Here is a 26,724-nt window from a genome sequence, read left to right as displayed (position 1 = left end):
TCATAAACATTTTCCGGGAAAATTATCAAGTTAAGTACGTGTTGCATGTATGAAACGCAAGATCTGTGCGAAAGTTGTACGTTGTATGTTTTGAATGTGCTTCATAGAATATTTTAACTCCATGAAATACAATTACTTGCTAATTTTCTAAGCTAATATTCTGATTCAATTCCGTCATCGGACAAACTATTAGTTTGTGTAGTGCGTTTCATTGACATTGATGACAACCTTGGAACCACGAAAATGTCAACACCACATGCAACGCAGTTATTTCGGAATCTGTTAAGAGAATTGCGACATGTTTATAGAAATGTATGCTTATCCCTTAAGTAAAAATATTGGTTAATCTGGCCAATGACACTGCTGCATCACATCACAGCTACAAATCGATCCAACATTACATGCACCGGTTTGGGGGGGGGGGGGCTACTTAAAAGGTAAAAGGGGGTACATTTGTGCGGCTCCAAAAAGTTTAACCCACCCCAGTAATTTTTTTCTGAAAAGTAGACTGATAAGGGCGGCAGCTCTTCTTAACCTACCCGTTGAACTTTAGTTACCCCCCCTCCCCCGTGACATGTTCACCTGTCTTGTAGGCCATTCCAAATGATTATGCCATCATTAGGGTTTAATTTTTATATTGCCAAGTCACCTCTTAGCTAAATACACACTAGTTAAAATGCACATGTGAACATCAAATTTGCATGGAATATGAGGAAGTTGGAACCTTACGTGGTGAATACATATATGTTCACCTATAAATGCTCTCAAGGATCATCTGAGCCCTTTAAGTACTTCTCTGTTTACAGAGGCTTGTGTACAGTTAGTATTTTAGATCACCAGTCACACCCTCTTTTGTGAAAGAGGAGAGAGAGGGTGTGACTGGTGATCTAAAATACTCACTGTACACAAGCCCCTTTGCTCCGTCTAGGAATTAGGCAAAATGTGTACAAGTTGTGGGACATAATGAAAAAAAATAGATATTTTATAGCATGACACAAGTACTTATACCTGAGAACCTCCAGATATAACCATCAAAGTGTTTTTAAAATTCACTATTTTAAGATGTTGATATATTTTTTGTACATGTAGGTCAAATTTAGTGGAAATGCACTATGGGAAAATGGCTTGAAAATTTTTTTAGCACTTTTTCCCTTGATAAGCATTAAAAAAATCTATGTTACAGATGCTTCATGATAAATTTAAATGGCTTTTCTGTAATATTAAATAATTATTTGAGGCATAAAAGACCAAAATTGAGAATTATGAAGTGCCACCCATTGTCTGATTCTTACACAGAATAATACTTAATTATTTTTTTTTTCAGCCCAGTTATCATTAACTTCCAAAATGATAAAATTTTTTATGATTTACGGTTTTTATTGTCTTTATACAATCTCCTTTTGTCATGGTCTCAGTCTTCATGGTTAAGCTGAAGTCCAAGGCCCAAGGCTCGTCAAAATGGAGATGGGCCTATAAAATTAACTACTACAGGCCAACAGTCACTATATAAAAATTTCTGAAAAATGTATTTCGGGCCAGTGAACTAAAAAGTTAGTTGTGAAAACTGTGGTCTGAAATATGTATTGGCCGAAATGTCCAGCTTTTGTAAGGAATTGTGAGTTGTCATGGTCCGAAATGTTTGGGTATAATTGTCCTACATTGTAATCCATGAGCTGATTACGTCATTTTCTGAAACAGTCAGGTGCTGTGTTTTGACCATCCATATCTTGGAAAAATTTAAGATTCAATTTGTATTTTATCATCAAAGCTAGCTAATATTTCCTAGATTGGTGTGGTTCTCAATTGAATTTACCAACTATACGAAAATGATGCTGCCATGAAGCAGTTTTTTAAGCTCTGGATTTTCCGTGTGCAAACCGGATATTGATGGTTTTTCTGGCCATAAGTATACTGAACCCAGTTGATAATACAACCATGAATGCTCCCTTGAGGAGTGTATTTGTAGAGTGATTCATGTAATGTACATGTATGTTCCCTCTATTAATATGCAGTCATTTACATGTACAAAAATTTAGTATCATGGTTAACTTTTATTTGTTGGGTACAATGATTTTTTTGGTTGTTATAGTGAGTAGTATTGAGCCAAGAAATTAAGCTTCCAGCAAACTATAATTTCCATGAATAAATGTTTATTCAGATACTTTAATTTCGGTAATTGTCTTTCAGCAGTCTAATTAAAATTAGACCTTGCGTTTTTTTCATTTTTGATGTATGCAACAAATAAAAATCGGAGGGGCTAATTTTAATTAGGCTGGTCTTTCAAATGATGACAGTTGTCTTAAAAATGATGTTTGGTAAACTCAGGGTTATACTGTTTTCTGTTTACCAATCTAACAAATGCGCCTCAAGTTCTCAGTCGCAATTATTTTGGCTTACCAGAACTTTTAACTTCTAATTCAGAAAATAAAAATGGGAATTTTGATCTCTGACAGATGTACATTGCACAATTGTACCTGTATGTGTTGCTTTTACAATTCAAGTAACTTCAAGGAACACCTTTGAATGACTGTGTTGCAAATCATGTGTCAACAAAAAAAAGAATAATGCTTAAAGTAACAAGTTTTTCCATTTGAATCTTTAGCTAAAATAGCTCTGCTTCTGTGATAATTTATCAGAAATAACAAAATTTTTTTGGATATTTTTATTTCATTGAACCATGAACCAACCACAAATTCAAGTATCAAACTAAATGTCTTTTTTTCTGTAACCACAAAAAATGATATCTACAACAATAAATGGAACCATAGTACATGTACTAGGAGGCAGATGATCAGGCCTTTCATTGAGGTGTAACCAGGTACTTTTACCCTTCTAAACTACTGAAAGGTACCTCCAGAATTTTAAAATTTCATACATATTTATTAAACAAAATGATGAAAAGTACCTTCTACAAAACCAAAGGTACCTGCATTGCAAAAAAAATAATGAAACGCCTGTAGATGTGAGCTGTAAGAGGTCATAAGTTCAAAGCTACATTTGTATGACACTCTTTAAAATAAAAGAAGTTGTAGTTTTTTATTTAGAACAGTTTTGTTATTTTTTTAAATACATGTAAGCAACTTACATGTATGAACTAATCCTGACTCCAAGTCATTGTACAATTGCACAGTATCCTATTACTGAAACTTTTTTCTTACTATTACACGTAAGTGTAGGTTGGGAGGTTAGGCCAAATTTTAAAAAAAAGGTGTGTTTCCTATTACCCTACCCACCCTTTTTTTCAACTATAGTGTACATTACATTTCTTTCCATATAAAAATTATGTATCATTGTAAAAAAATAATACTGTAAAATAAAAATAATTCTTGTCTACTAACCATATTATTTTACAGTGTAATAGGGGAGACGTACATTTTGGGGCTTAAATATTAAATAGTGCATTTTTATCTCATGTTCTTTTATTCATGTTAGTGAGAATAGTTTTTTTCTTCTTTTCAGAAAAATCTGGCAGAATGCCCTACTTATCAGTACATGGTTGAACAATTCAGATCACACCAAATAACCAGTGAGAAGCATTGTAAAGGGAAACTTGATGTCCAACATTTAGCTGAGACTTACTTATGTTATCTTCAAAGTCTTAAGAAACAAGAGGTATTGTACATGTACTTTTCCTTTAGTTACTGCTATAAAGATATATGAGGTAATTCAGTCATAAAAACTGTAAAAAACTCACTTGACATGTGTTTTTAGCAGTGTACACATGACAAAGGTATGGAGTTACAAGCTTTTTACACTTTTTGCCATTTCAAAATGATTGAAGAACCTGTAGACTGCACTACAAAATTTAAAGTAAATGATATACCAAACAAATTTCAGATTCTCTGTCCACTAAAGATGGAATTAGTGGAGTTTTAATGTTTTTACCACATACCATGGAGTCACCATATTAAAATATGTTTTTAATAAACATACAAAATTGTATATTCAGTTGTAGCACATTTGTAGTTTAACAAAGTTATTGTATGTAAGAAATGAAAAGTGATTGAACTTTAAACTGTGGTATAAATATTTTTTTCTATTCTTTTCAGGAATTGATAAAGTTGTATGGTGGAAAGGGGGAAAGGAGTGTGGAATCAAGTGCTGAAATTGTAGGACTCAGACTGCCAAATTCTCCTACAGACCCAGAGAAATGACGAGTCGTTGTCCTTTACCACTGAGGCATTATACCCAAGGCATTATAAATCAATAGTCTTCATCATTTAATTCAGTTCATTTTGAAGTTTAAAAAAACTTTAAAAGAACATGTTGATTAATAAGAGTGGATGCTTTATATTTAAACCAGCAACCTGATAAAAGATATGCATTAAGTTAACTCCATGCATTGACAACTGGTATGATTTATGTACATGTAGCAGTCAACCTGTGGTGTTGTGCAAGCATGTCATGACTTATATTATTTTACCTCAAACAACAAGTTGGTGGTATATTGGAATCACCTTACCTGTCCTTCAGTCCCATTGAATTTTGTCACAATTATTTCGGTTCCTAAAGGATAGATTGAGTTCAAGTTTGGTATGTGGCATTTTGCGTGTTAGTAATTTTGTTTGTGGTTGTATATAAACTTTATAAATAAGTGGGGTATATCTATCACAGCACAGAACTTCATAAATGTAATAGAATATTTTAGCAAAATATATGTTTTTTTAATGAATACTGAGAAGGTACTTTTGTTCATCTTAATCAATTTTGTTATTTATTAAAAAAAAATTGTTTGTTCCTTGTGTTCCAAAATTGTTGATATTTAATAAAATCTGTACATTTCATTGCGTACTTTTCATTTCATTGGGAAATTCAATTTGTGGTTTGATTAAACTAAGAAAGCCACAATAATTGACATTCCACCAACTGTATCATGTACATGTTTTTAAAACCCAGGAAAAATAGAATATTGAGTTGTGTCATCATAATACAATCACAATATTATTTAAACAACAATTAAATAGAGGACATCATGTTTTTTAAAGGAAAATAAATTCATAAAATTAAGGTTCATCCATACATACCCTAAATTTAAGGATAACAATTTAAGGCATTACAATAGTCCTAATTTCCTTTGACACTTCAACCCTCCTCTTTTTAATTTTGATATTGTTATGTCAGGTTTGATGAGAACAATATGCTATACAAAAAGTTGATGCTTCAGTGGTACTGCAGAGTACCGCCCTTCATCTGTTTCTAACAACGTTTAAGTTGAAATTGTGCATGTCACACCTACCTAGTTCGATTCTGGAATCATTTTCCTGTATGCTGATACCATATTTACCATATATCATAACAACAGTATTAAAATATTTTTATGAATTGTTTCTTTGTTTATATTTTTGTGAACGTCAGAAGCCCTCTAAATTTGTCGTCACTTTTCTTTTTAACTCTGGAGTGTTTTTTTGTCAAAAACTATTAATCGGAAACTAATTTCTATAGAGTAAAATAATGTGTAGAAACATGCCCACACTGGAGCCCTGAATATAATGGTTGTCATCACTTTTGACCAGTGAAATTGAAGGTTCCATAAGCTTCATCGTTTACGTTGCCATAGGTAAGCATCATGTTTGTCACGTGATGCCAAAGTGGATGTGTCCAGCAAGATAAAATTAAATTTACTTACTACTAAGTCCTTTATTGAGGCTTAACCATATATTCTGTGAAAGTCTCTGTCCTTTAGAAACTCTTGTTTAATTGAGTGTTTGTCATTTAAAAGAACTTTAACCAAAAAAGTTTATTGAAATGCATTTTTTTTTATTGAAGAAGTGCAGTTTGTAAGATAATTTTTTTTTTGTTTTCGCTGCCATGTATATGTTGTTTTGATGGTTGTTTTAATACCATTAATTGACAGGATTTGGTGATTCTAAAATTTTAATTTGCATATTTCCTGTCTTTCAAGATGAGTACTTTCAGTGAAATTTCTGTTCATTTGTACATATCATGGACGTAGTGCCCAATACGGCAGGTACTGCTAAGAAGTTTTGTTGGTACAGCATACAGTACCTAAAATTTCTGCGAAAACTACAAAACATATTTTACTCATTCTGCAGTATCAATCAATTTTTGGTTGCTTCGCCAGTGCATGTATAAGAGATAATGATGATTTAAACAAAACTTTATTGTGAATGACATTAAAAGTCACGGTTCAGTATTGCTACATGTACATGTAAGTTATTTCATCTTAGAATTAAAAACTAGGCTTTGTCTTTCCAATGTATTTGATGAATTGTTAAAAAACCAGTAAATCATTCAATTAATATGATTTCCTGTTTTTGTCTACCCCGGACTTGACTTTTTATGAGCAACTTAGCGGGTGTTTCTGAAAAAAGCAGAGGATGCTTACCCTACCAGTGCACCTGGTCCATGCTCCCATTTTTTAGTAGAGTCCGAGTTGGTCATTTGCTTTTGTTACTTTGTATGTATGATTTTAGTTACTTTACGTTGTTTGTTGTGTATGTCTGTTTTCCATGTCTGGTCTTTGTCCCTGGATTACATTCTTTTGATTACCGCTTTGATCTTGGTTCTCTTGATTACTCTTTCTAAATAATTTTCTATGCTAGTTTTCCTTTGTTTAGCAACAAATGATCTTGGAACATTGATCTAACTATAGTTGTTAAAAATCATTTAAACTGAAGAATTCATGTTTGTAATTTCATTAAAGCATATATCATGAAGCCTGAAATGTATGTGATTGTTTGATAAACAAGAAAATAGGAATTGAAGAATATAGTTTTAGGGTTTTCATTTTGAATGAGTAGGAAAACATAAATAGAAGACCATGCGTTGATTAAACAAATAAATCAATGAACTATGGTCAGGGTTTGACAACTTTTCATGCTAGGTAAGTCCACAGGACCTTCTGATTGATAAATTTGGTAGTCCTCAAAATAATTTTGCGCTCCCGTCCCTAGGACTAAGTAAAACTTGAGAATTATAAATGTAGCCAAAAGTTCTACCAATTTTCAAGGAAGTCCTTTCTCAAATTTAGTCAGCACCAGACTACAGGATTAATATCACTGTGAAACCCTGAGGATCACATTACTTGATAGTTTTTACTATATACACACTAGCTTATTGTCAACTTTTCATCTCGGGTCGTAATTTAAAAAAAGCTGTAATTAAGTAATGGCATCATAATTAAAGATAAAATTGTGATGTCATGCTATTCAATCACGAATAAGACCTTTTCAAAGGAAACGGCATCACTAATATCTCCTTTCTTTCTTACAAATCATTTGAAACATGAACGATTGAATGACTGATGAAAAATTTGTAATGATTCAATATGGCAATTTTAACTTCATGCTGATGTTCCATCAATGTCCACTTCTTCATTCTCTTTATTATAAAGTGCATTGTCAAGGCCACTGATACCCCCTATACCGTACGTTCTTGCTGCTGGATTTCGTTTTCTCCAGTACAGAATACCAATAAGAGAACCAACTCCTAGGATAACGATGACTATTACAATGACTGCTGCTAATGATCCACCATAGAGACCATGTTTCTTATCTATCAAATGTAAGAACAATTGTAGTCAAACACAAACTTCGTTTTGTAACGATTTAGTTATGATAGAGAAAGTCCATCTTCCAAGAACGCCTAAATATTTTGCCCTTTTTTGGGTTCATTTAGGTTCACCTATTTGTGTGTGACATTTCCTCCGTCTGTTACATACATAATATTCCAGGCATTTTGTATTTTCTAAGGATTACCCCTCGATTGTTTGACAGTTTAAATTTTTGCTATTTTTAATAGGTAGAAATAATTTTTGTTTCGAATTTGTAGTATGACAAAAAAAAAATAGTAAATTACCTTTCCGTTTGTCTGGAAGTTTGCCACTGGGTCCATTGATAAAGCCAGTTTGTTGTTTAAACGTAATCCCTTTATTTGGTGAAGGTTGAACACGTGGAGTTGTTTGTGGAGCATAGGTTACTTTCCCTTGGCTTGGAGGAGTTTGTGTCTTTATTGTTGGAAAAGTTCTTGGAGTTGCACTTGATGGTAACGCTGTTAAAAGAACATGCAAGCTTTGGAAAGAAGACAAAAAAACTATTGTAGTTGAAATGTATTGTTCAAGCGTGCTAAGTAGAAAAAATCAAGATAATAAAAAGGAGCTGTTTAATACCTTTATTTAATCTATTCTTTGTTTCCAACGTATAAATTGCAGTCATAATGTTACCCATAGTGCATTATGAAAAAAAATCCCAAAAGAATAGGACGATCACAGTTCGAAAAAAGGAAAAAAAAAACACTTCCACTAAATTATAAGAGGACGACTTCGAGTTTTACAATATCAATTATTTCTTTACATTAAAAATATTATAACATGCGAACTGTATGGAGTTTTCATCTCAAGACACATTCTTTGGCTATAAATTGTGACGATAACGATTTATTCAATAGGATTTAGCGATTTGCAAAAACATAACATAACAGTGTTATGTTGCAGATACAAAATCTACAAACTTTACCATGACCTATTTTACCGCTTGACTAGGGATCGTCTGCAGTTCCAATATGACCCACTACATCTTTCTACCATAGACGTCATTCATCTTTATAATCTATGCAACAGAATCAGTAGGGTTGGTATTGTTTGGTTTGAGTCTACTTTGTTTGAGTCTACTATGTTCCATTTGGTGTTTTAAGCCTTGCTTTTTATGTCTCGGTTGTGTTTTGTTCACCGCTTTAATTTGCCTATTGTTTGACATTGACAGTTAAAGTAAGACTAATTCAAATGTATTTACCCGCTTGAACTTTGCAAACAAATGCATTTTTTGAAAAGCAGTTCAGGTCATTCCATTTTCCGTTGTCTCTATGCATCTCAACACATTCCTCTGTCGTCGAGTTAATTGGGTCTGACGGTTCTCCAACATCCCAATTAAAGAAACTTAGGGCAGAACTATCTGTCCATTGAAAACCACCTGAGATTAGGGTAAAACATGATTAATGTATTTGTAGACAAGTCAGCCAAGAAGAATTATTTCATGTTAGTTGTAATGTTTAAGACTTCTTTGCAAGAAAGAAAGTAATTGCATGCATAATTCAGGAACCCCCCCCCCAAAAAAAAAAAAAAAAAAAAAGTCTTCTTAACTAAGGATACACGTATCTATTATAAAATCAAGAATTTTATGCATTAAAAATTTTACTATGATTAATTCTATTGTAGCAAATAAATGCGTCAAATAATTGAAAACAAATTTCGCAAATGTAGCAATATTACGCAAGGAAAATATACCAGTTTCATGTTTATGATTTGAATTGTATAGCTAGCTGAACCAAGACGGAGCTATACCACTATACAGCACCCTTATAAAGAGGGCCATATTGATACACCTTTTAATTCACACAACATTGTAAAACTTGAATGGCATCAACTTTCCTATTTAAACCTAACACTATTTGACATACTTTTCTGGATAAGTATTCTTCTGTTATGTTATATAATTACTTCTACGCTTTATTTCGTTTATCAGTTGATCATTTAATTGGTTCAACAAATTAATCAATATATATGAAAGTCAAAGAACTGTTTTGATTGAAAATATTCCGCGCACAAATGCCCACATTGGAGCCTTGAATATCATGGTTGTCATCACTTTTGACCAGTGAAATTGGAGGTTCCATAAGCTTCATCGGTTACGTTGCATAGGTAAGCATCATGTATGTCACGTGATGCCAAAGCGGATGTGTCCAACAAGATAAAATTAAATTTACTTACTACTAAGTCCTTTATTGAGGCCTAACCATATATTCCGTGAAAGTCGCTGTCCTTTAGAATCTCTCGCGTTTGACGCGACTGTATAAATATATTGGTGCTCATAAACTCCGGAAACACTCACAAGATCCATTCCTCTTTTGTTACAAATGTATCGCGCTGATGGCCAATCGGCAAAAGTAAAAATATTGAAGTAATAACAAAAATCTCCAAACAGTGTGTCATCAGAATTCTTGCAATGCCCAAGTGGAGTAGGTGTTGGTGGTGGAACTGTAGCTATTTGCAAATAAAATCAATAGGTTATCACTCGATTTCAAAAGCCCGATTCGATTTTTACTAAAATGTTTTTTTTCAAAAATAGTTGTTCACACAACGAAGAGAATATTTAGGCATAAATTGTTAATGCGTTTACTTCGGTTATAAATGTGATAAGATGTAATATCTATTTAGTACGGATCTTGATGTAATACATAACTGAAAAAATAAGTTTCTTTAGTCATGTATTATTATTTACATTGTATCATTATTACGGTCATTTTTCTTCAACAATATAACAATTCTTGAAAAAAGATATATTTTGGTTTATAGATTACAATCTTAATTTGTATAAATGCGACTGCCATCTGTTTGATGATTGACACTGCGACTTAAATGTAGCGATACGGACACAATTAATGATGTAAGTAGCAGCCCAAATAATCTGCCCACGGTAAAGGTGGTTCATGGTGTAGAAAAACCCACCGGTAAATGATACTTTTTCAGTCTACTAATACATATGCAAAATTTACGTAACGAAAGGCCTTTCATTATACCGATCTACATTTTTGAGAAACGTACCATACATTCATCTTCCATTAAATTCAAACAAATCAAACCATATCAAGAACGATAACTCTCACATTGCGCAAATTTCATGTGTAATCTGTGTATTTTTTTTTCTCAAAAGTGCAACAACCGAGTGACATATTAAAAGAACCGATTCTGAATAAGAAATTCAGAGAGTTTTTGACATGAAAGAATCATTTCGATCCTCTCAAATTTATATAAAGACTAATACGTAAATACAATCAATCTGCAAAATAGTGATTTATCTAGTATTACCTTTGATCGCGAAGAAGTACCGGTTAATCAGAATTTTTCAACTCTGAATTTGTAATCAGAATTAATTTCATATTCTGCATTTGTTTGGAAAATTTGATTCTTGTGTGTAATTTCATTATCAGGAGGGATGCAGAAAGTTTCAACTCATTCGTCGTCCTTTGGCTATCAGCTATAGTTAAAATTTTATTAGTTGTTTAGTGATCACATTCTTGATTATATTTCAGTATTGTGTCCTTTTTATACGACTAACTTTACGGAAGGTACTTGACTTAGACGATTATGTGATTTTGACATGATAATTTTGTTAAAATTGACATTTATGTAAGCACAGAGTCACGGTTTACCTGAATTGATTTCACACACATATCCATGCATTTTGTTGCATACTGTGTTATCCCATTTACCATTTCGCGTCGTCACGCATAAATCAGATGGACCGTTACTAGGTTCGCCTATTGCCCAATTGGTAAAAGTTATCGGCCAACTTCGTTGCCAGTTAAAAGTCGAGGTTGCCTGTGGTAATGAGTACAGAACATAAATAATTAATACATTGATATTTTTATATGACGAACGAAGTACATATTAATTAGGTTACTTTCAATTTACTTATTTCATATACCAAACACTGAATGAAAAGCGAAAATAATCAGCTTCGAACGCTAAACTCAGTAAAGATAGTTTTTTTTAACATTTAAACACAAATATGACTCCTCATTCATAGTATACATATTTTATTACCCTGTTGTATTTCAAGCCAACCCAAAACTGGACATCCTTTCCTATATTAGCTTCAATATATGCATTTTCATATACATCGTTAATAGATGCAAGTACAGCGCCATCTTTCTGACATATACTTTGTGCTTGTTGCCACGTGGCTTCAGGAGAACCAATAAATTTATAACAACTTGTACCTCGTGGTGTATATTCTTGTTTGGCACAACTGCCAGTTGAAGGGGTATAATTGTCCGGAGTGTTTGGAACTGAAAAAAAAATGTAAAGTATGGGTGATTTGCACTAATTCAATGCAAATGGACAAGCTAAAACAGCGCTGACGTTTACAATACAGAAAATTCAGGAATCTTGCAGTCTGTAAAAATGAATGATTTTATGTGACGCTATCCAATTGTAAAACAACGTTTAATTTGACAACTGTCCAAACATTTCCAAAGTCCTGTCTTCAGCAGTTAGATAGCATTAGATCCTTAGCAATATGCACATTTTGTAAAATCAAGTGAAAACAAATCAAATAGGTAGAATATCAGGGTATGAAATAACGAAAACTGAGTAAGCAAAAGGCATTGAACCAAACTCTTACATAAAACTATTTATTGTATTTGAACAACCCATACAAATACAATAATTGTAGGAGGTATTTTCTATATTGAGTGTTGCGCCTAGATTTAAAAATTCCCACAGTAAGCCAAAAATTATAATAAGTCGTTGATGTAAAGTCATCTGAGACATGAATTATTAAATGTCACTGTACATTGCACAAAATATTAAGTATTTAGAAAAGGCACAATGAGCGAATAAATTAGTACATGTGGACACGGTTTCACAAACCTTTCTTTCCAACACATATAACATTACGGAGTTCGTTACAATTTATATCATTCCATAATCCAGCAAGTGCACCTTGCGTATACATCTCTACACATGGTTCCTGTAAAGAAAAAAAAATAGTTTCTGTTTTCTTCATATCTGACAATCAAAAGATTTTTATGCACGTATATAGTAACATTTATGTCTTCAGAAACGGTAAAATTTAAGTATATATGTTAGCAAAGGTTTGGTATGATGTTCCAATGCTTAGGTACCCTAGAAAAAAAACTGCTTCAAATATGTATTGCATATCACACGACCAATAAAATGCATCGTTAGGGGTAACGACGTTTGTATAATATATTTTAAATTAAACTGCATATATTACCTACCATATTAACATAAACTCCATTAATTAACTGCATCCGTGAATTTGGTTCCCCTTTAGCCCAGTTGGTATATGTTATCTGAGTATTATCTTCCCAAACATATCTTCGGTGGAACCTTAACGAGTTAAGTCCAATCCACAACCTAGTATTTACTCTTTGTATCAAGGATAACAAGAATGCTACAACAGATGAGATTGGAAATGTTCATGCTAGAAGGTAGAGGGTGCTAGAATTATAAAATCGAAAAACATAGACTGGTTTATATGGCAGAAAAAATGGTGCAATTATTTGCTCTGATGACAAAGTGAAAGATCAGAAGTCAGGACCGATGGAACGACAAAGTTATCAATAAAGTAACACTTTTATACATATCAAGTAGGTTCTCAATCATGCGAGTAAAAACAAAATTTAATCTTATTAAATATTGTGGAAATACTTTTATTAATGGTTAACAGGAAATGATCTGTTCTTGAGTTCGTGGATTTGACAACTCTATCATACAAACTGATGGTAAATTTTCAGCTCATTGGAAATCAAATTTCGTGAATTACCAAACCTACGAAAACTACGAAAATTGTACAACTCAAACAATGATGCTTTCACAGTTTAATAGATATGAAACATCCTTCGAACTTCGGTATAACGCCTTTGTGAAATATGTCTCTACGGCTCTATTCCCAAACGTTTTCGCTTCGAAGTTTTGTTATAGATTTTAGATATAGATATTTGTATTTTGACACTTTATCAAAGGATGGCAAGTTAATATTGACAGTTAAGACCGTACCTTGCTCCATCTCATTGCTTATAGAAGCTAAATCGTGCGGTTTTTGAAAGTGGGTTTTACAATATTGCACTGACTGATTCCAAGTCATTGGTTGATTTTTACTGATGTAAAAACATTTATTGCCTGAAAAAGTAAAATGAAAGACAAACTGATATTTTTTTCCACCCATAAATTCGTAATGTTCTAACCAGATATGAATAGTTGAACATTTTCTTACTTTAAATGCCCGAGATAACAATCTAATATTTAAAATTCTTGTAATTTGTTCGACGAGTCTACTTTGTTAACAAACAAGAAAAAAAAATCCACATACAAAAAAATAGAAACAGGGCCCATAAACAGGGGGGAGATATTCAAAACATAATGGCATACATAATTTTAAACACAGCCTGCTAAAACTTATTATTTTTATACATGGCACTTGTTCGCAAAATTGCTTACGCTATCTTTTGCTATCTGTTCAGTTTCGCATTTGCATTGTACCTCTACGTCTGAATCTAAACACCGAAAATCCTCTCAAATATTTTCAGTGCATTTTCTATAACAAACTTTGAAGTTTTGATTTTGAAATAAGTACACTGTTGAATCGAATAAACGAATAAAAAAGACGAAAGAACCTAAATTTGAGTCAAAGTCGATAAAACTTACTAAAATCTGAAGGTATAAAAGAAGGATCATCACATCCTCCTGATGTAACTGGCGGAGCGGGTGATGTAGGAGGAGCTGCACCTACTGTCTTCTTACAAACAAATGACATCTTCATGTTACAGTTGTCATCCATCCAATGTCCTTTTAGTGATACAAAAAATAGAAAAAAAAACAGATAGTGACAATATTATTTGCAAATCTATTAAAATTAAACCTATCAATTGTTCCGTTCAGTCTCTGCAGCTCTCCATTCTGTTGAGAAACTTAATTTCAGTAAAAGTTTCAGTATGTTCCATTCAGTAGTGCTGCCGCAGTAATGTATACAAGATGGTATCCCTCTTACCTGGGGAGGGAGAGGGGATGAAATAACTACAACTACGGTAACAAATCAAGACAATGATTAAATCCGTTTTCATCTGATTATTTAAGGAATGACAGGCTATATTTTTTTCGGTCTATGAAGAAATGACCTCAATCACGTGGTGCACACTAAATAGCAGGTAATTAATCCCTTTCTTACAATTTAATTTAAGTACCAAAATTCAACGAGTAAGTCATTAAAAAGTTTGATGACGTCACAGTCATTACAAAATTAGGTCTATGAGATAATTAACGAAATTTTTGATCCAATCAGAAACCTTTCTGCTTATGAAATTAAATTGTCTTATTGTAATTTGAATATAACTGGTTCAAATTATTGAAAAACTACAGCCAAGGAAAAGTGCCACAATATCAAAACAGAACCATTCATAGTCAGTAAACAGAAGAAGGGACTTTTTTCAATATTTGAAATAATTAAGCTGTTTTTTTGTGAAATTGATTAGAATATAATCCATCACAATTACGTTTAATTCTTGTTTACTATGATTTTTAAACATACCATCATAAGCTTTTATTGCAACACATCTTTCAGCCCCAAACTCATCGTTAGGCTCGTTCTGGTGCCAGTTGATGAAATCTACCTGGTCATTGTTTGTCCATCTATAATGGGAAAAGATAGTTAATCAGAATCAGTTATGCGTCATTTTCTAAACACAATTATCAATACTCAGCATCGGACTTTGTATAATTTTCTTTTAATCTTCAAACGTATTTGTGTCTAAGATTCAAGGCAAAGACCCCTTAAATACCGAAACTTTCAAATAAAGTGTGAATTTGTTACAAAGGGTAATTTAACAAAATATAGTCTAAATCGAAATATGCATATTTCAAATTGACTTCGTACCATGAAAATCATTTTGTACATGAAGATTACATCTTTGCTATGTATATTTTGTTCTAAAATTTTAAATTGCAAACCTGAACTTTCCAGGAACTTCTATTTCATTCAATCCTATCCACATTTCTTCAGTGCCAGATTTCGAGGTCTAATACACAAATGAAGATCGATAAGGGTTGTCAAGTATTTCAGATGATTGTAAACGGAGGATTTTAAGGATCGTTAACAACAGTTTTGTAATTTTTTTTTACAACTTCGGCCAAACTATAAATTTTATATAACAGTCTGTCTAATGGTTATTTTTTTTGCAACGAATATAGAGTAATGACATCTGATAAACCACTTTAAAGACCCCTAACATCAATATTTTCACAATTTTTCTCGCTCGACACGATGATGTGAGTGAAAATACCAATCAAACATTAAAGAGTATGTTTCAATTTTTTTAAATATTGGTAATTTAAGGAAAAATTACGTTCATCAAAATTATGTTTTAATCAAGTAGTATAGAATTGTTTGTATATAATCTCATCAACTACCTAAAAGGATTTAATAAAACAATTGAGCTTGAAGAAACAAGAAAAAAACACACACTACAACACACATAAATTATATGATAGAACCCAAAATATTATTGGAGAACTGTAAAATTGAACGATCTTATTATGAAAATACAGATGCAATTATACCGTTATTGTAACTATACGAATTTTAATAAGATAAGTTACTGACGTTACAGTAATTTTATACACCTTTATAGACGATTTGTTTTCTATATTGGTAAAATTAAAGCAGAATTAGAAAACAATCATTAATTGAAATTACGATAATATATCAAAAAGTTAAGTAATGTAACGTTCATTTAGTATGCAGTTCTTACCAGGCTATAAACGAAGTTATTTTCCTGAGTAGTTAAAATGCTCGCTAAATCAGCATTCAAACCCAAGCAATATTTTCGCGCATCGTACCAATTCAGGGTATGATTTCTGCCAGTTTGTGGGCTTGACATGTAACAGGCTCCATTATAAAATATCCATTCATTTTCGTTACCACATGCTGTCGCTGAATAAAAACACAATTTTGATATAAATGAAAGACATAATATTTTGAAAAAAGTTAATATTCAATCATAGTTTACTTCGACATAGTAGACTTAAGGTTTGTGTCAATTCACTTGACAATCCAAGTTTCTAATTCTTAAAACTTCACGTACCTTTGTGTTATTCATAAAGTTTTTGATATTTGATATCCTACGACAAAATAATCAAATTGCAGGTTATTTCTTTGTATAAAATATGTAAACATATATATATATCCCTACCAGCTACATTATGTTAGCATCTTTAAGACTAGTTGTTTTGGAAAAAAAATTGGCATCTTTAATTTATTTTTATTCAAAGGCAACACTGGAATATTCTATGCTGTTGATCAGGAAAAAATGTGGTTGGACACTGTTTGAATGTTAGGGGATTCCAACTTAAAACTGTGGCACATAGACCAAAACCGGTAGGGTAAGCATATCCTTTGCTTTTCAGTAAACTCCCATCCAGTTGCTCATAAAGTGTTACATCCGTGATTGATGGAAGAGGAATATGGAAACTATGACTGTGGACAGATAGGGTCTCATGGTGCAGATTGTTAAAACGGAAATGCGATTTGCTGTATACTATCATTAAGACAAAAGTGTATAACAACTTTATAAAACATACAACAAAGAATAAATCATTTTGTAAATTCATTGCATTATTTTTGTTTACCGTCATATGGTTCAATTCTTTTACTTTTTAAAGGGTAAAGGTATGATAGTATACATCAAATCTTATCTTATCAAAATCAGATGCCCCTATGAAGTATGAATACTGCCAAAAGTTCAAAAAGGGAATACCCGCTTATAGAGGACTTCAATCATAATAAACCCTTTAGCCCGAACTCTCATTTTGCAGTATACTGACTTCAACCTTATTCCTTATGTACATATTGACGTATGGCATATATCAAATTTTAGACTTTCCTTAAAACCCGTTAAATGGTTAAATATGAGTTCCACGAATAACATCTTAACATGTAGAATCATAAAGTTTTATTATCTTTATTTGAAGGTAGCTGTAAATACCAATCCTCTCTCTTGTACATAAGAAGTAATCAAGGGAACCAAGGTTAAAGCGCTAATGAAAAGAATGTAATCGAGGCACAAAGACCCCAGACATTGAAAACAGACATACACAACAAAGAACATAAAGTAACTAAAATCATACATACAAAGTAACAAAATCAAATGAGCAACCCGGACTCCACTAACTACAGGCAGCAGGTACGGTAAACCTTCTCTGCATTTCTAGAAACACCCGCCGAGGTTTTTAAAAAAGTCTTGTCGGTGGTCGACGAAAGAGAAAATGAAAACTGTGACACATTGAACAAATCAGTTTTCATGGCGCAGATGGATACATCGTAGCGATCCACGAATTCATAATGTCAACCATAAAACTTCTGTATTGAAGACTTCAATCTTGTAGCAACATAACCCTGTTCCAGAAGCCTATGTGTTAGAAGTCTAGCGCGATACAAAAAGTCGGCGTAGTTTCGGCAAGCTCTGGCATAATGCATGAGTTGTGATATGAACATTCAATATGCAGGTGAGATACGATGTCTAACAATCATATAAAATGTCACAAATGTCATCATCATCCAATTAGCATTATAGTAGTTACAATGTTTGTAGACAGACGACCGGACATACGGACTGACAGACAGGGTTATACTAATAAAGCCCATTTTTGTATAATAACTGATTACCTCATACCGTCATACAAAAGCTTTGTTTGGTAAGAAGTGCATGCTACTTACTTCAGATCCTTGTATAAATATCATAAAACATTTGTTGGAACATTTTGACTTACCTGTGATACCGACTGGAGGAGTTGTTTTAGGTGCCACTGTTACACCTAAAAAAATGGTTTAAGACATTAAAAAAAACAAACAAAAACACATTGGTAAGCAAAATATAAACAAAAAATATTCCTTTCAAATAGTTAATGCCATAAATGTATATGAGGACAGCTTCAAACCATTTACTATCAGTTATGTTAAAAGGATTAACTGTTTCAACTTATGGATATAATAATGGCTCAAGAAATGTCATAGTATGTCTTCACTCACCCATTAACGCTTTGCACACATACATAAATTTTGCGTAACACCTGGAATCAACCCACTTCATATTATAAGCAGTCTGAAATGCACAATCCTCATTATTATAATTGTTTGGTTCGTTTTTGTTCCAATTTGTGAATGTAACAGGTGATTTGTCACTCCAAACCCAAGCTCCTTCTATGTCAAAGTCATTAAATCCAAGCCAGATATTGACTCGTGAACTAAAATATAAACAGGGAAATACGTTACTGAAAATGATCAAAAGTAATATCTTTGCCAATGCACTTGGATAAAATTAAGTCCTAAAATGACTGTATCAATATCATATTGATGCCAACTTAAACAAGTACTATTTTTAAAAAGGAAAGTGGACGCAGTAAAATTTGCGTTTGTTTTTTACTTATCAATTGTCTACATTAACCCATGGCAGACAATTTCAATTTTCGATACAATGTTTTTCGAACACAACTAGTATTTCGCCAATCGAGAAACCGAATTGCAATCAGGTGACTTGCATTTCCATGGAAGAGCGTCTTTAAGGTCAAAGGGTAAAAAGCGAAACTATACCGACTGTGTCAGAAATACACAAAGCACTAGCAAAAAATTATGCCTTTATAGTATGTGATGTGCTCTCTTCGGCAGCTACTTATGAAATCAATTTTAATAAAAGAGTATGAGGGAAAGAAGAATTGCCAATGAGAATATTAAAGTTTAATAAGAAATTTGTTGTTTTAATGAAATCTTCAAATCCGCCAATTTACAAATAAAAGTAATTTCACAATACGTCATAGCTAGGATGGACCAAGTAGAGTACTTCTATATAAATTTCTAAATTTCTGCTCCAACGTTTTGTTCTTTCAAACAGTGCATCATGAAGAAAAAGATTTAACTCGTCGTTCCAGTTGAGGCTGACCATTTCTAAATACAGTTTAACTAAGCTATCGCTCTCAATGTGAATTTTTTTTTATCAAAGATTTGTTGGATGCATATATATATAAAACATTAGCATATGATGTAACTGAACAGGACATCCTCAGATGGTATCGAGTAAGACAATACAGGATCTGTAACAGTATACAAATACAGCCACACCAAGCATACAATACATATAGGAAGTCTAATGGGGTGATGCAACTCGACCATCTTACTTGATAGTACATTACTATGTCTATATATATATAGACTGTGAAAGATAGCTGCTTCGACTCAATTTTATTATGATCCTTCGTTAAGAAAATTGAAATAATGATATTACCTCTGCATTATACTTATCTTTATGAAGTCAGATTCTGCTTGACTCAAAATGCTTACAAGATCGCCACCTTTATCACGACATGAATCTCTCGCTTGAATCCACGTCAAACGGTCTTGGAACTTCTACAAGATAGTAAACTCTGTTAATAATATAATATTTTCATATTCATCAGAGCCATGAACACAAATAAATAAAATCATATACTTGTTAACGTTCAGAGGTTCTATTAATATAACATATTTGAGATCAGATAGCCATTGATGGTCTTCAATTTACATTTAAATTCTAGTCTTTGTCCACATTTTTAATTAATTTGTAGCGTTAATAGCTTTTTGAATAAAGCTACAGATTTATTGCTTATATATTGAAGGTTACGTTAATCTCATCGATTTCCTATGATATTCGAAGTATAAAAAAATATTTTAAAAACAAACTTTGTAACAAAACGTTGCAAAACTTGACCATCCATTAGGACAAGGTGAAATGGCATGGGTAGTTGTCGGAGCGTTCGTGAACCCATTTCGTGAAGTTTCGCATATGAAGTTATGAGATTCATTACACATTTTGTTGTCCCATACACCCATTGGACTTGAGGTTCTCATTACAACACATGTACTTTGTTCATTGCCTGTAATGCAACAATTACATATGTAACACCACACGTCATATTTGAAGATATAGACTATTAAGGTCGCACAAGTGAATGTTAATTATTTCAATATCAATAAAATTAGATAAATGTTAAACAAGAAAAGAAATTCTATACATATCAAATCACCATATATCACTGGAAACCGATACCTAACTGGGAGAACAAAAGCATCTTAAACTTTGTTAGAAAATGTTGTCAAATTTACTTGAGCGGATTAGAACGAGTTGCTCTTATAAGAAATGGGGACAGACGAACAAACAGACTGACGGATAGGGAAATTGGATGATTCCTACATGTATATATCCAAAAACTTTGTTTTCAGGGATACAGATTTTGTCTAATACAGTTAAAACGTACCAGTATGGTCTCTAGACCAAAATGTAAAACTAATTGGTTGTCCTTGCACCCATGTGTATGTTCCAGGAGATGTTTGATCAGTCATTCCAATCCAAAATGGATCAGTATATGTATCTATATAGCTTGCAAGGAAAGACTGAACATGCCTTGAAATAGAAATTTGTATGTGTTCTAGACTTCAAAATTTATCAAAAATGTGAAAACAACTGCCTAGAGCAAGTTTAAAATGAGCGAGTATCAAAAGTTATATACAGTCGAATCTCGTTTAGTCGAAAACGAAGGGACCATGCAAAAGTGTTCCAAGGTTCGAGTAATCCGAGGTCGAGAATAAACCGGAAATACCAGTAGTTTGTTCAATGATTGTCTATGTATTTACATCATTTGTTGTGCTTGTACATGTACATGTACTTCACTTCGTAATGTCCTGCTTCTCATATCAGAAGATATTTTTTGTATGTTGTTTATCATGTTTGAAATACTGAACGGCACCGAGTGCTTTAGTGAAATTTTCTTTTCATTATTTTTATATCGAAAACGTTATAGTTCATAACATGCTACATTTTTTGAATCACAACCAGGAGTATTGTCAAAACATGTGCTCTACATTATTACGATAAAATTTCAAATTCACTTGCGAATCGAATGTAGTCGTTGAAATACACATACTTTCGTCTGTTTGATGTTTCATTAAATAGTCAGATACCATTACAATTCATCTGTTTTAAAAACAAATTATCAAGATATCAAGATATCACAGTTAGTGTGAATTCCGACGTGTAATTAGTAATATTCGTATCTTTCACTACACGTGCTATATTAAATTAATTAAATACACAAATCAAGCCGTAAAGAGTGTCAACAAATTAATTTTAAAAGCCACGCTAATCGTTGTCAAAATACACTTTGATCATGTTTGTAATAAAGCAATCAGTTTTCCGACTAATTAGTTGACTTCGAGACGTCAGGGTTCATTAACCTCGAAGTCCTATCGCAGGGCCAGATGGATTACCTCGAGTTATCCATGGTTTCGATTAATCCGACATAAAATTGTATTGGGGGAATTTTTGCTGGGACTTTTTAATTAGTTCGAGTTATCCGAGCTTTCGACTAAATTGAGTTCGACACATCGCGGTTCGACTGTATGTGGTAGGATAACAATACACAAATGAAAATCTCAAAAACAAAATCTAAAAGATACCTGCAAAAATCTATTTCTCATTTGGGTATTGGATCGATAAAACAATTAGTTCAAATCCCTAAGAAATGTAAAATTTCCATTTAAAACGTGAATGGTCCTATGTATTATATTAGAATTGATAAACTTAAACAAACCATAAATAAAATCGCAAAAAGAAAAACATCACTGTGGCATGTCATAAAAACGATGCTTTCAAGTCCACACGTAATTATTGGATTTTTCTTAAATCTGATGTCTTAGTAGGAAAATTGAACAGAAATAAATGTCAAACCTGTTGTTCACTGTAGCTAATTGCCCGTTCCGGGATTTGCAAGTTGTCTGGGCTGACTGCCACGTTTGTCTATTTGTAATAAAATTATAACAAGATCCTTCGAAACCGTAACCTCTATTCTGAAAGTTAATGTCCAAAATAAGAATAAAAACAGACACTGTGTACCAAAATAAAATTTTAAACAATTTAGTCTGAAAATGCGCCGATTTACGGTTGAAAAAAAAAGAGTAATTGAAATCAAGTTCAGGTATCCGACAATCACCAAATGCATCAAATCAAATGTAACAAACGGCTCCTAGTTCGCGTTAAGCGGCAACCGTACAAAAGGATAAATAACAAAAAATTTGAAATCGGAGTTTATTAAAAATTGATCAAAAATTTTGTTTTTCGTAAATAGCAGTTATAGTGTATCTGAAAGGCTGCCTTTATAAATACGTTTTTGCTTTCACTGTATTTTCACTGACCGGTTTTGTACATCCCTGTGTAATTGAACTTCCTCCAGTTGAGGACACGACCTGTAATCCTGATCTACAAATATACCCTGGTAATCGTCCATTGCAGTCTAAATTGACCCAACCACCATCCTGTAATAACATTATTTGAGTAAAATTCATACATCTGAAGGTTAGTGTACAAAATGAATGACTTAATATTCGAGGAAAACATATTGCCTTTTAAATCTAATATACGAAAACAAAGTTATTAAAAAGATGGAGTCAGTATCGGGCATGTAAACTAAAAACTGTCACAAAAAAAACTTGATAATCCCTATGTACACTAACAACATGAACACGACAAGGTACGCCTTAAATGAAAAATATAAATAAAATTCATCTGATGCATTCAAAATTATTTACGAATCCAAATTTAAAGATATATTCTACTGTATAAGAACCATGTTCACATAACAAATCATCAACGGGATCTTTGAGTATCCTTAGAAAAACCATTAACATTTATCAAAGGTTGATTTATGATGATGATGAACAATTTGTTTTGCTAAGCCGTTTATTTGACAAATTCTAAAGCTGCCGAGTATCAATTGCAACAGTTAATTTGCTTACCAAATAACTCATTCCTACACAGTCCTTTTTGTAAGTGTCTGGTTGATGAACAGCCCAGTTTGTATATTTCACTGCTCTTCCATCGTCCCAAGCAAATAAATTGGACTGTAGACGGTCACTTAAACCTATCCAAGAGGCACCACCGTTAACTATCCCGCTATTTGTGTTTCTTTTTGCTGCAAAGTTGAACAGAATAAGAAATATGCTGACATGCTTTTGATTACGTGACAAGTATTTGTAAATGTTTTAGCTTTTTATTCAGGTGTAATATCCTGTCATGATTTAGCTTTTTAGCTTTTTAGCTTTTTATTCAGGTGTAATATCCTGTCATGATTTAGCTTCTTAGCTTTTTATTCAGATGTAATATCCTGTCATGATTTATTTAGCGTAGTATTTATGTTTGATATAAAGATGAACAGTAAACACTGAAACAGTATATCGCGGCCTTTTATAAAGAAGAGACATGAGCTAAGCAAGGTTCAGAAGACTGGATAGACCAACAGTGAAGCAAATCCTGCATTAAACTGACCAACCGAGGTGAAAGGTCTAGGTAGAATGAAGGTCATTATGGTATTCGACACAAAAGATCATTGTGATACACCCAAAAATCAAGTATCTGGAAAAAGTTCTTAAGAGATAAAAAGTTACAACTGAGACAGGTTTTTCTCTAATAACGTGTTTTATGTACATATTCATATCATAAAGACCACATAAAAGAAATCATGACCCGATATATTGCATGTTTGTGATCCAACCATAGTTAGATCTTAGAATTAAAAGAACTTCTTATACAGACAAAAACAAAAAGAAAATATTTTCACACTTTAACAGTATATCGCCGCCGTTTTAAAGGAAAGACATGAACTTAGCAATTTTAAAACACTGGAAAGACCAACAGTAAAAACAAATACTACAAACGTACTTATTGTCGCTATTTTCGCGGTTGACAGAGAGTCGCGAAAAACAGTATACGCGAAATTCATGTTTAATACTATTTAACGCTATCCATTATTCAATCTGTAAAAAAATTATACATGCAAATATTCTCACCTGACTGAATCCGCGACAATTAATATGCTTAGAGTATAACAAAAATTCTCTATGAGCCAAAATTCTCCTACAGCCTGTTTATGGTTTATTTATGTCAAACGTGAAACTCACGCCTTGGTAAATATCCGCTGACAAATGCTTGTTTGTCGGCGCTGTTAACTGCTGCTAAATATCCACCGGATTTCTGACAAGCAAGTTTTGCTTCATGTGCAGTTAACATCTTGTTTTTCACAAATTGCCAACATGAATTTCCATGTCTCAACCAAAGGTCTGGGCATCCCAAATATTGTCCAGCTTTTGAAAAATAAAAATACACAAAATTAGACATATTATTCTTGCATGACAAATACTTTTTTTTAAATTTGTTATTTTAAGTTTCATGTTCACGATACATTTCTAAAACAAATCCTCAACCTATGGTTCCGTTTGTTATCATTAGCACAATTCAGCAAATATAGTTCATGATGCTGAGAGTCATATGGCAATATATGGACCGGTTGGTTGTCCAAAAAGTTATATGTCCATATAATTTACAACCGGTCCATAATATGACATTATATGGACCGGCAGTTGTATCAGAAAATGAACAAATAAAAATTGATAAAAGTATAATATTCACTAATAACTTGCCATTTCCCATCCTAAGAGGACAGTAACAAAACACCAATAAAAAAAAGTCGTTTATATTGTGATATTGCGCACATTCAGACGAACCTCTTTAGAGAACTTTTGATTCTTTAAGTAACATATTTCATATTAATTCCATGAAATATGATATAGTATTATGGTCTTAAAAAATCACTGTACACCCACAATAGCATTTTTTATGTTTTTTTTTATCATAGCAAACACAATGTTTGTTTATTTGTGACCTAATTAATTATATATTTCAATACAAGATGACTCACAGATGACAATTAATTCAAAAGTAAAGGAAACAACAATAAGCCACTCCTGAACATTAAAGGACAATCCGATATGAAATAAAATAGTAAAATTAATACAAAATGCAAAATATATTTACCTGGGACTCTTGGAGTCGGTCGTGGAGGCTGCGTAGAAATGGTTCCATCTATATATAAATTTGTTTCAGTGACATTAACATGACATTGTTTCGCAATAACTCTTTATCGCATAATGTGAAAATATCTGCTCGTATTTTTGACTGTCTATGGTCGGGTTTATGTAACGCGTTTACTAGTTTTTTTTTTATTTAACGTTGGTTTTATTGTAACTTTTCAAGTTCCATCTTCCCTATCGCTTATTTCACTAAACATTTGCATAACATGATATGTGGGACGTTACTGTGAAATCTGGACATATTCTGACTAAAAGTCCCTACATGGTAAAAGACGTTATTTAAACATTTTAAACGCATTTAATTCTATAGAATGGGTCTTTAAAAATTGAATCTTCAATTGGGTATACCATGTCATATTACTTTTTATCGAAATCAAAACTAGTACACGTGATAATAAAAAACGTCTACAACATCGGGTTTTAAAAGATCAACAAATTATTCATCAAAAATATTTCTCCATCAAGGATTCCAAAGTTTTGAATACTTATGATTTATACAGTTTTGTCTAAAAACCAATCATAATTTGCACGAGTTGCAATTATGTATATATACATACAAGTCTTTTTACAAATAAAGCCATTTCTCTTGTTGCAGTCATTGTCATTCCATCCTCGACCTGCTGTTGATGTTTCCATGCAGTTTTCACGTCTTTGTCCGTTAGGTTCACCTTTCAAAATTATCTTACTTAATATTATATTTTTGATTACATCCGGCTATCTTTGATGCAGCATTTATTACTAAGGACTGGGATATCCATAACGTAAATTGACATATTGTCATCCCATGTATTTCGGCGGTTGTTTCTAGAAAAGCAGAGGACGCTTACTCTACCGGTGCACCTGGTCCATGCTCCCAGTTTTTAGTGGAGACGGAGTTGGTCATTTACTTTTGTTACTTTGTATGTATTATTTTGGTTGCTTTATGTTCTTTGTTATGTTTGTCTGTTTTCCATGTCTGGTCTTTGTCCCTGAATTAGATTCTGTTGATTTCCACTAGAATCTAGGTTCCCTCAAATACTCTTTCAGTAGTAGATCACCGACATCTTGTTGCTCAATAGAATAAGTCCTAAATTTCAATGAATGATTATTAATGAGACGCTACTGTTTATGACAAAAGGCAAATTATGAATTTGAAAAAAAGAGCGCGATGGATTTATGAATACACAATTCGTTTTGTCCTAATATTTCATAGTAATATATTCTTATAAAAATTGTAGTATATGAGAAAAAATGTTGGGAC

General features: G+C 32.6%; 2 protein-coding genes across 3 annotated transcripts in view; one reads left to right on the top strand and one right to left on the bottom strand.

Moving 5' to 3' along the window:
- The first annotated feature begins 181 nt into the window (after positions 1 to 181).
- LOC148612074 (protein FMC1 homolog) lies at positions 182 to 6,260 on the top strand. The gene is made up of 3 exons (XM_088593188.1): positions 182 to 312; positions 3,460 to 3,612; positions 4,050 to 6,260. Exons 1-3 carry the CDS (start codon positions 244 to 246, stop codon positions 4,152 to 4,154), a joined length of 327 nt encoding a protein of 108 aa, XP_088449314.1. The 5' UTR covers positions 182 to 243; the 3' UTR covers positions 4,155 to 6,260.
- Positions 6,261 to 7,258: 998 nt separating this feature from the next.
- LOC148612073 (macrophage mannose receptor 1-like) overlaps positions 7,259 to 26,724 on the bottom strand; it is a 34,167-nt gene continuing 14,701 nt past the window's right edge. For both annotated transcript variants that reach the window (XM_088593183.1, XM_088593184.1), the window contains 24 exons: positions 26,042 to 26,152; positions 25,429 to 25,476; positions 24,516 to 24,698; positions 23,355 to 23,530; positions 22,755 to 22,874; positions 22,291 to 22,409; positions 20,822 to 20,967; positions 20,247 to 20,440; positions 19,813 to 19,934; positions 18,564 to 18,778; positions 18,305 to 18,349; positions 16,288 to 16,469; positions 15,488 to 15,555; positions 15,069 to 15,169; positions 14,189 to 14,329; positions 13,541 to 13,663; positions 12,760 to 12,935; positions 12,389 to 12,488; positions 11,561 to 11,805; positions 11,167 to 11,335; positions 9,725 to 9,997; positions 8,751 to 8,927; positions 7,819 to 8,010; positions 7,259 to 7,515 (listed from right to left, as the gene is read on the bottom strand). In XM_088593183.1, the coding sequence (XP_088449309.1) occupies positions 7,304 to 7,515; positions 7,819 to 8,010; positions 8,751 to 8,927; positions 9,725 to 9,997; positions 11,167 to 11,335; positions 11,561 to 11,805; positions 12,389 to 12,488; positions 12,760 to 12,935; positions 13,541 to 13,663; positions 14,189 to 14,329; positions 15,069 to 15,169; positions 15,488 to 15,555; positions 16,288 to 16,469; positions 18,305 to 18,349; positions 18,564 to 18,778; positions 19,813 to 19,934; positions 20,247 to 20,440; positions 20,822 to 20,967; positions 22,291 to 22,409; positions 22,755 to 22,874; positions 23,355 to 23,530; positions 24,516 to 24,698; positions 25,429 to 25,476; positions 26,042 to 26,152 (3,638 nt within the window). In that variant the 3' untranslated portion in view covers positions 7,259 to 7,303. The remainder of the gene's footprint in view (positions 7,516 to 7,818; positions 8,011 to 8,750; positions 8,928 to 9,724; positions 9,998 to 11,166; positions 11,336 to 11,560; positions 11,806 to 12,388; positions 12,489 to 12,759; positions 12,936 to 13,540; positions 13,664 to 14,188; positions 14,330 to 15,068; positions 15,170 to 15,487; positions 15,556 to 16,287; positions 16,470 to 18,304; positions 18,350 to 18,563; positions 18,779 to 19,812; positions 19,935 to 20,246; positions 20,441 to 20,821; positions 20,968 to 22,290; positions 22,410 to 22,754; positions 22,875 to 23,354; positions 23,531 to 24,515; positions 24,699 to 25,428; positions 25,477 to 26,041; positions 26,153 to 26,724) is intronic.

The sequence above is a fragment of the Perna viridis genome, chromosome 7 (genome assembly GCF_037379345.1).
Source record: "Perna viridis isolate PV_CMFRI_1.1 ecotype Kerala chromosome 7, ASM3737934v1, whole genome shotgun sequence".
Taxonomy (NCBI): Eukaryota; Metazoa; Mollusca; class Bivalvia; order Mytilida; family Mytilidae; genus Perna; species Perna viridis.
Note: the sequence above shows the minus strand (reverse complement) of the source record. Positions and strands in the feature narration are given on the sequence as shown.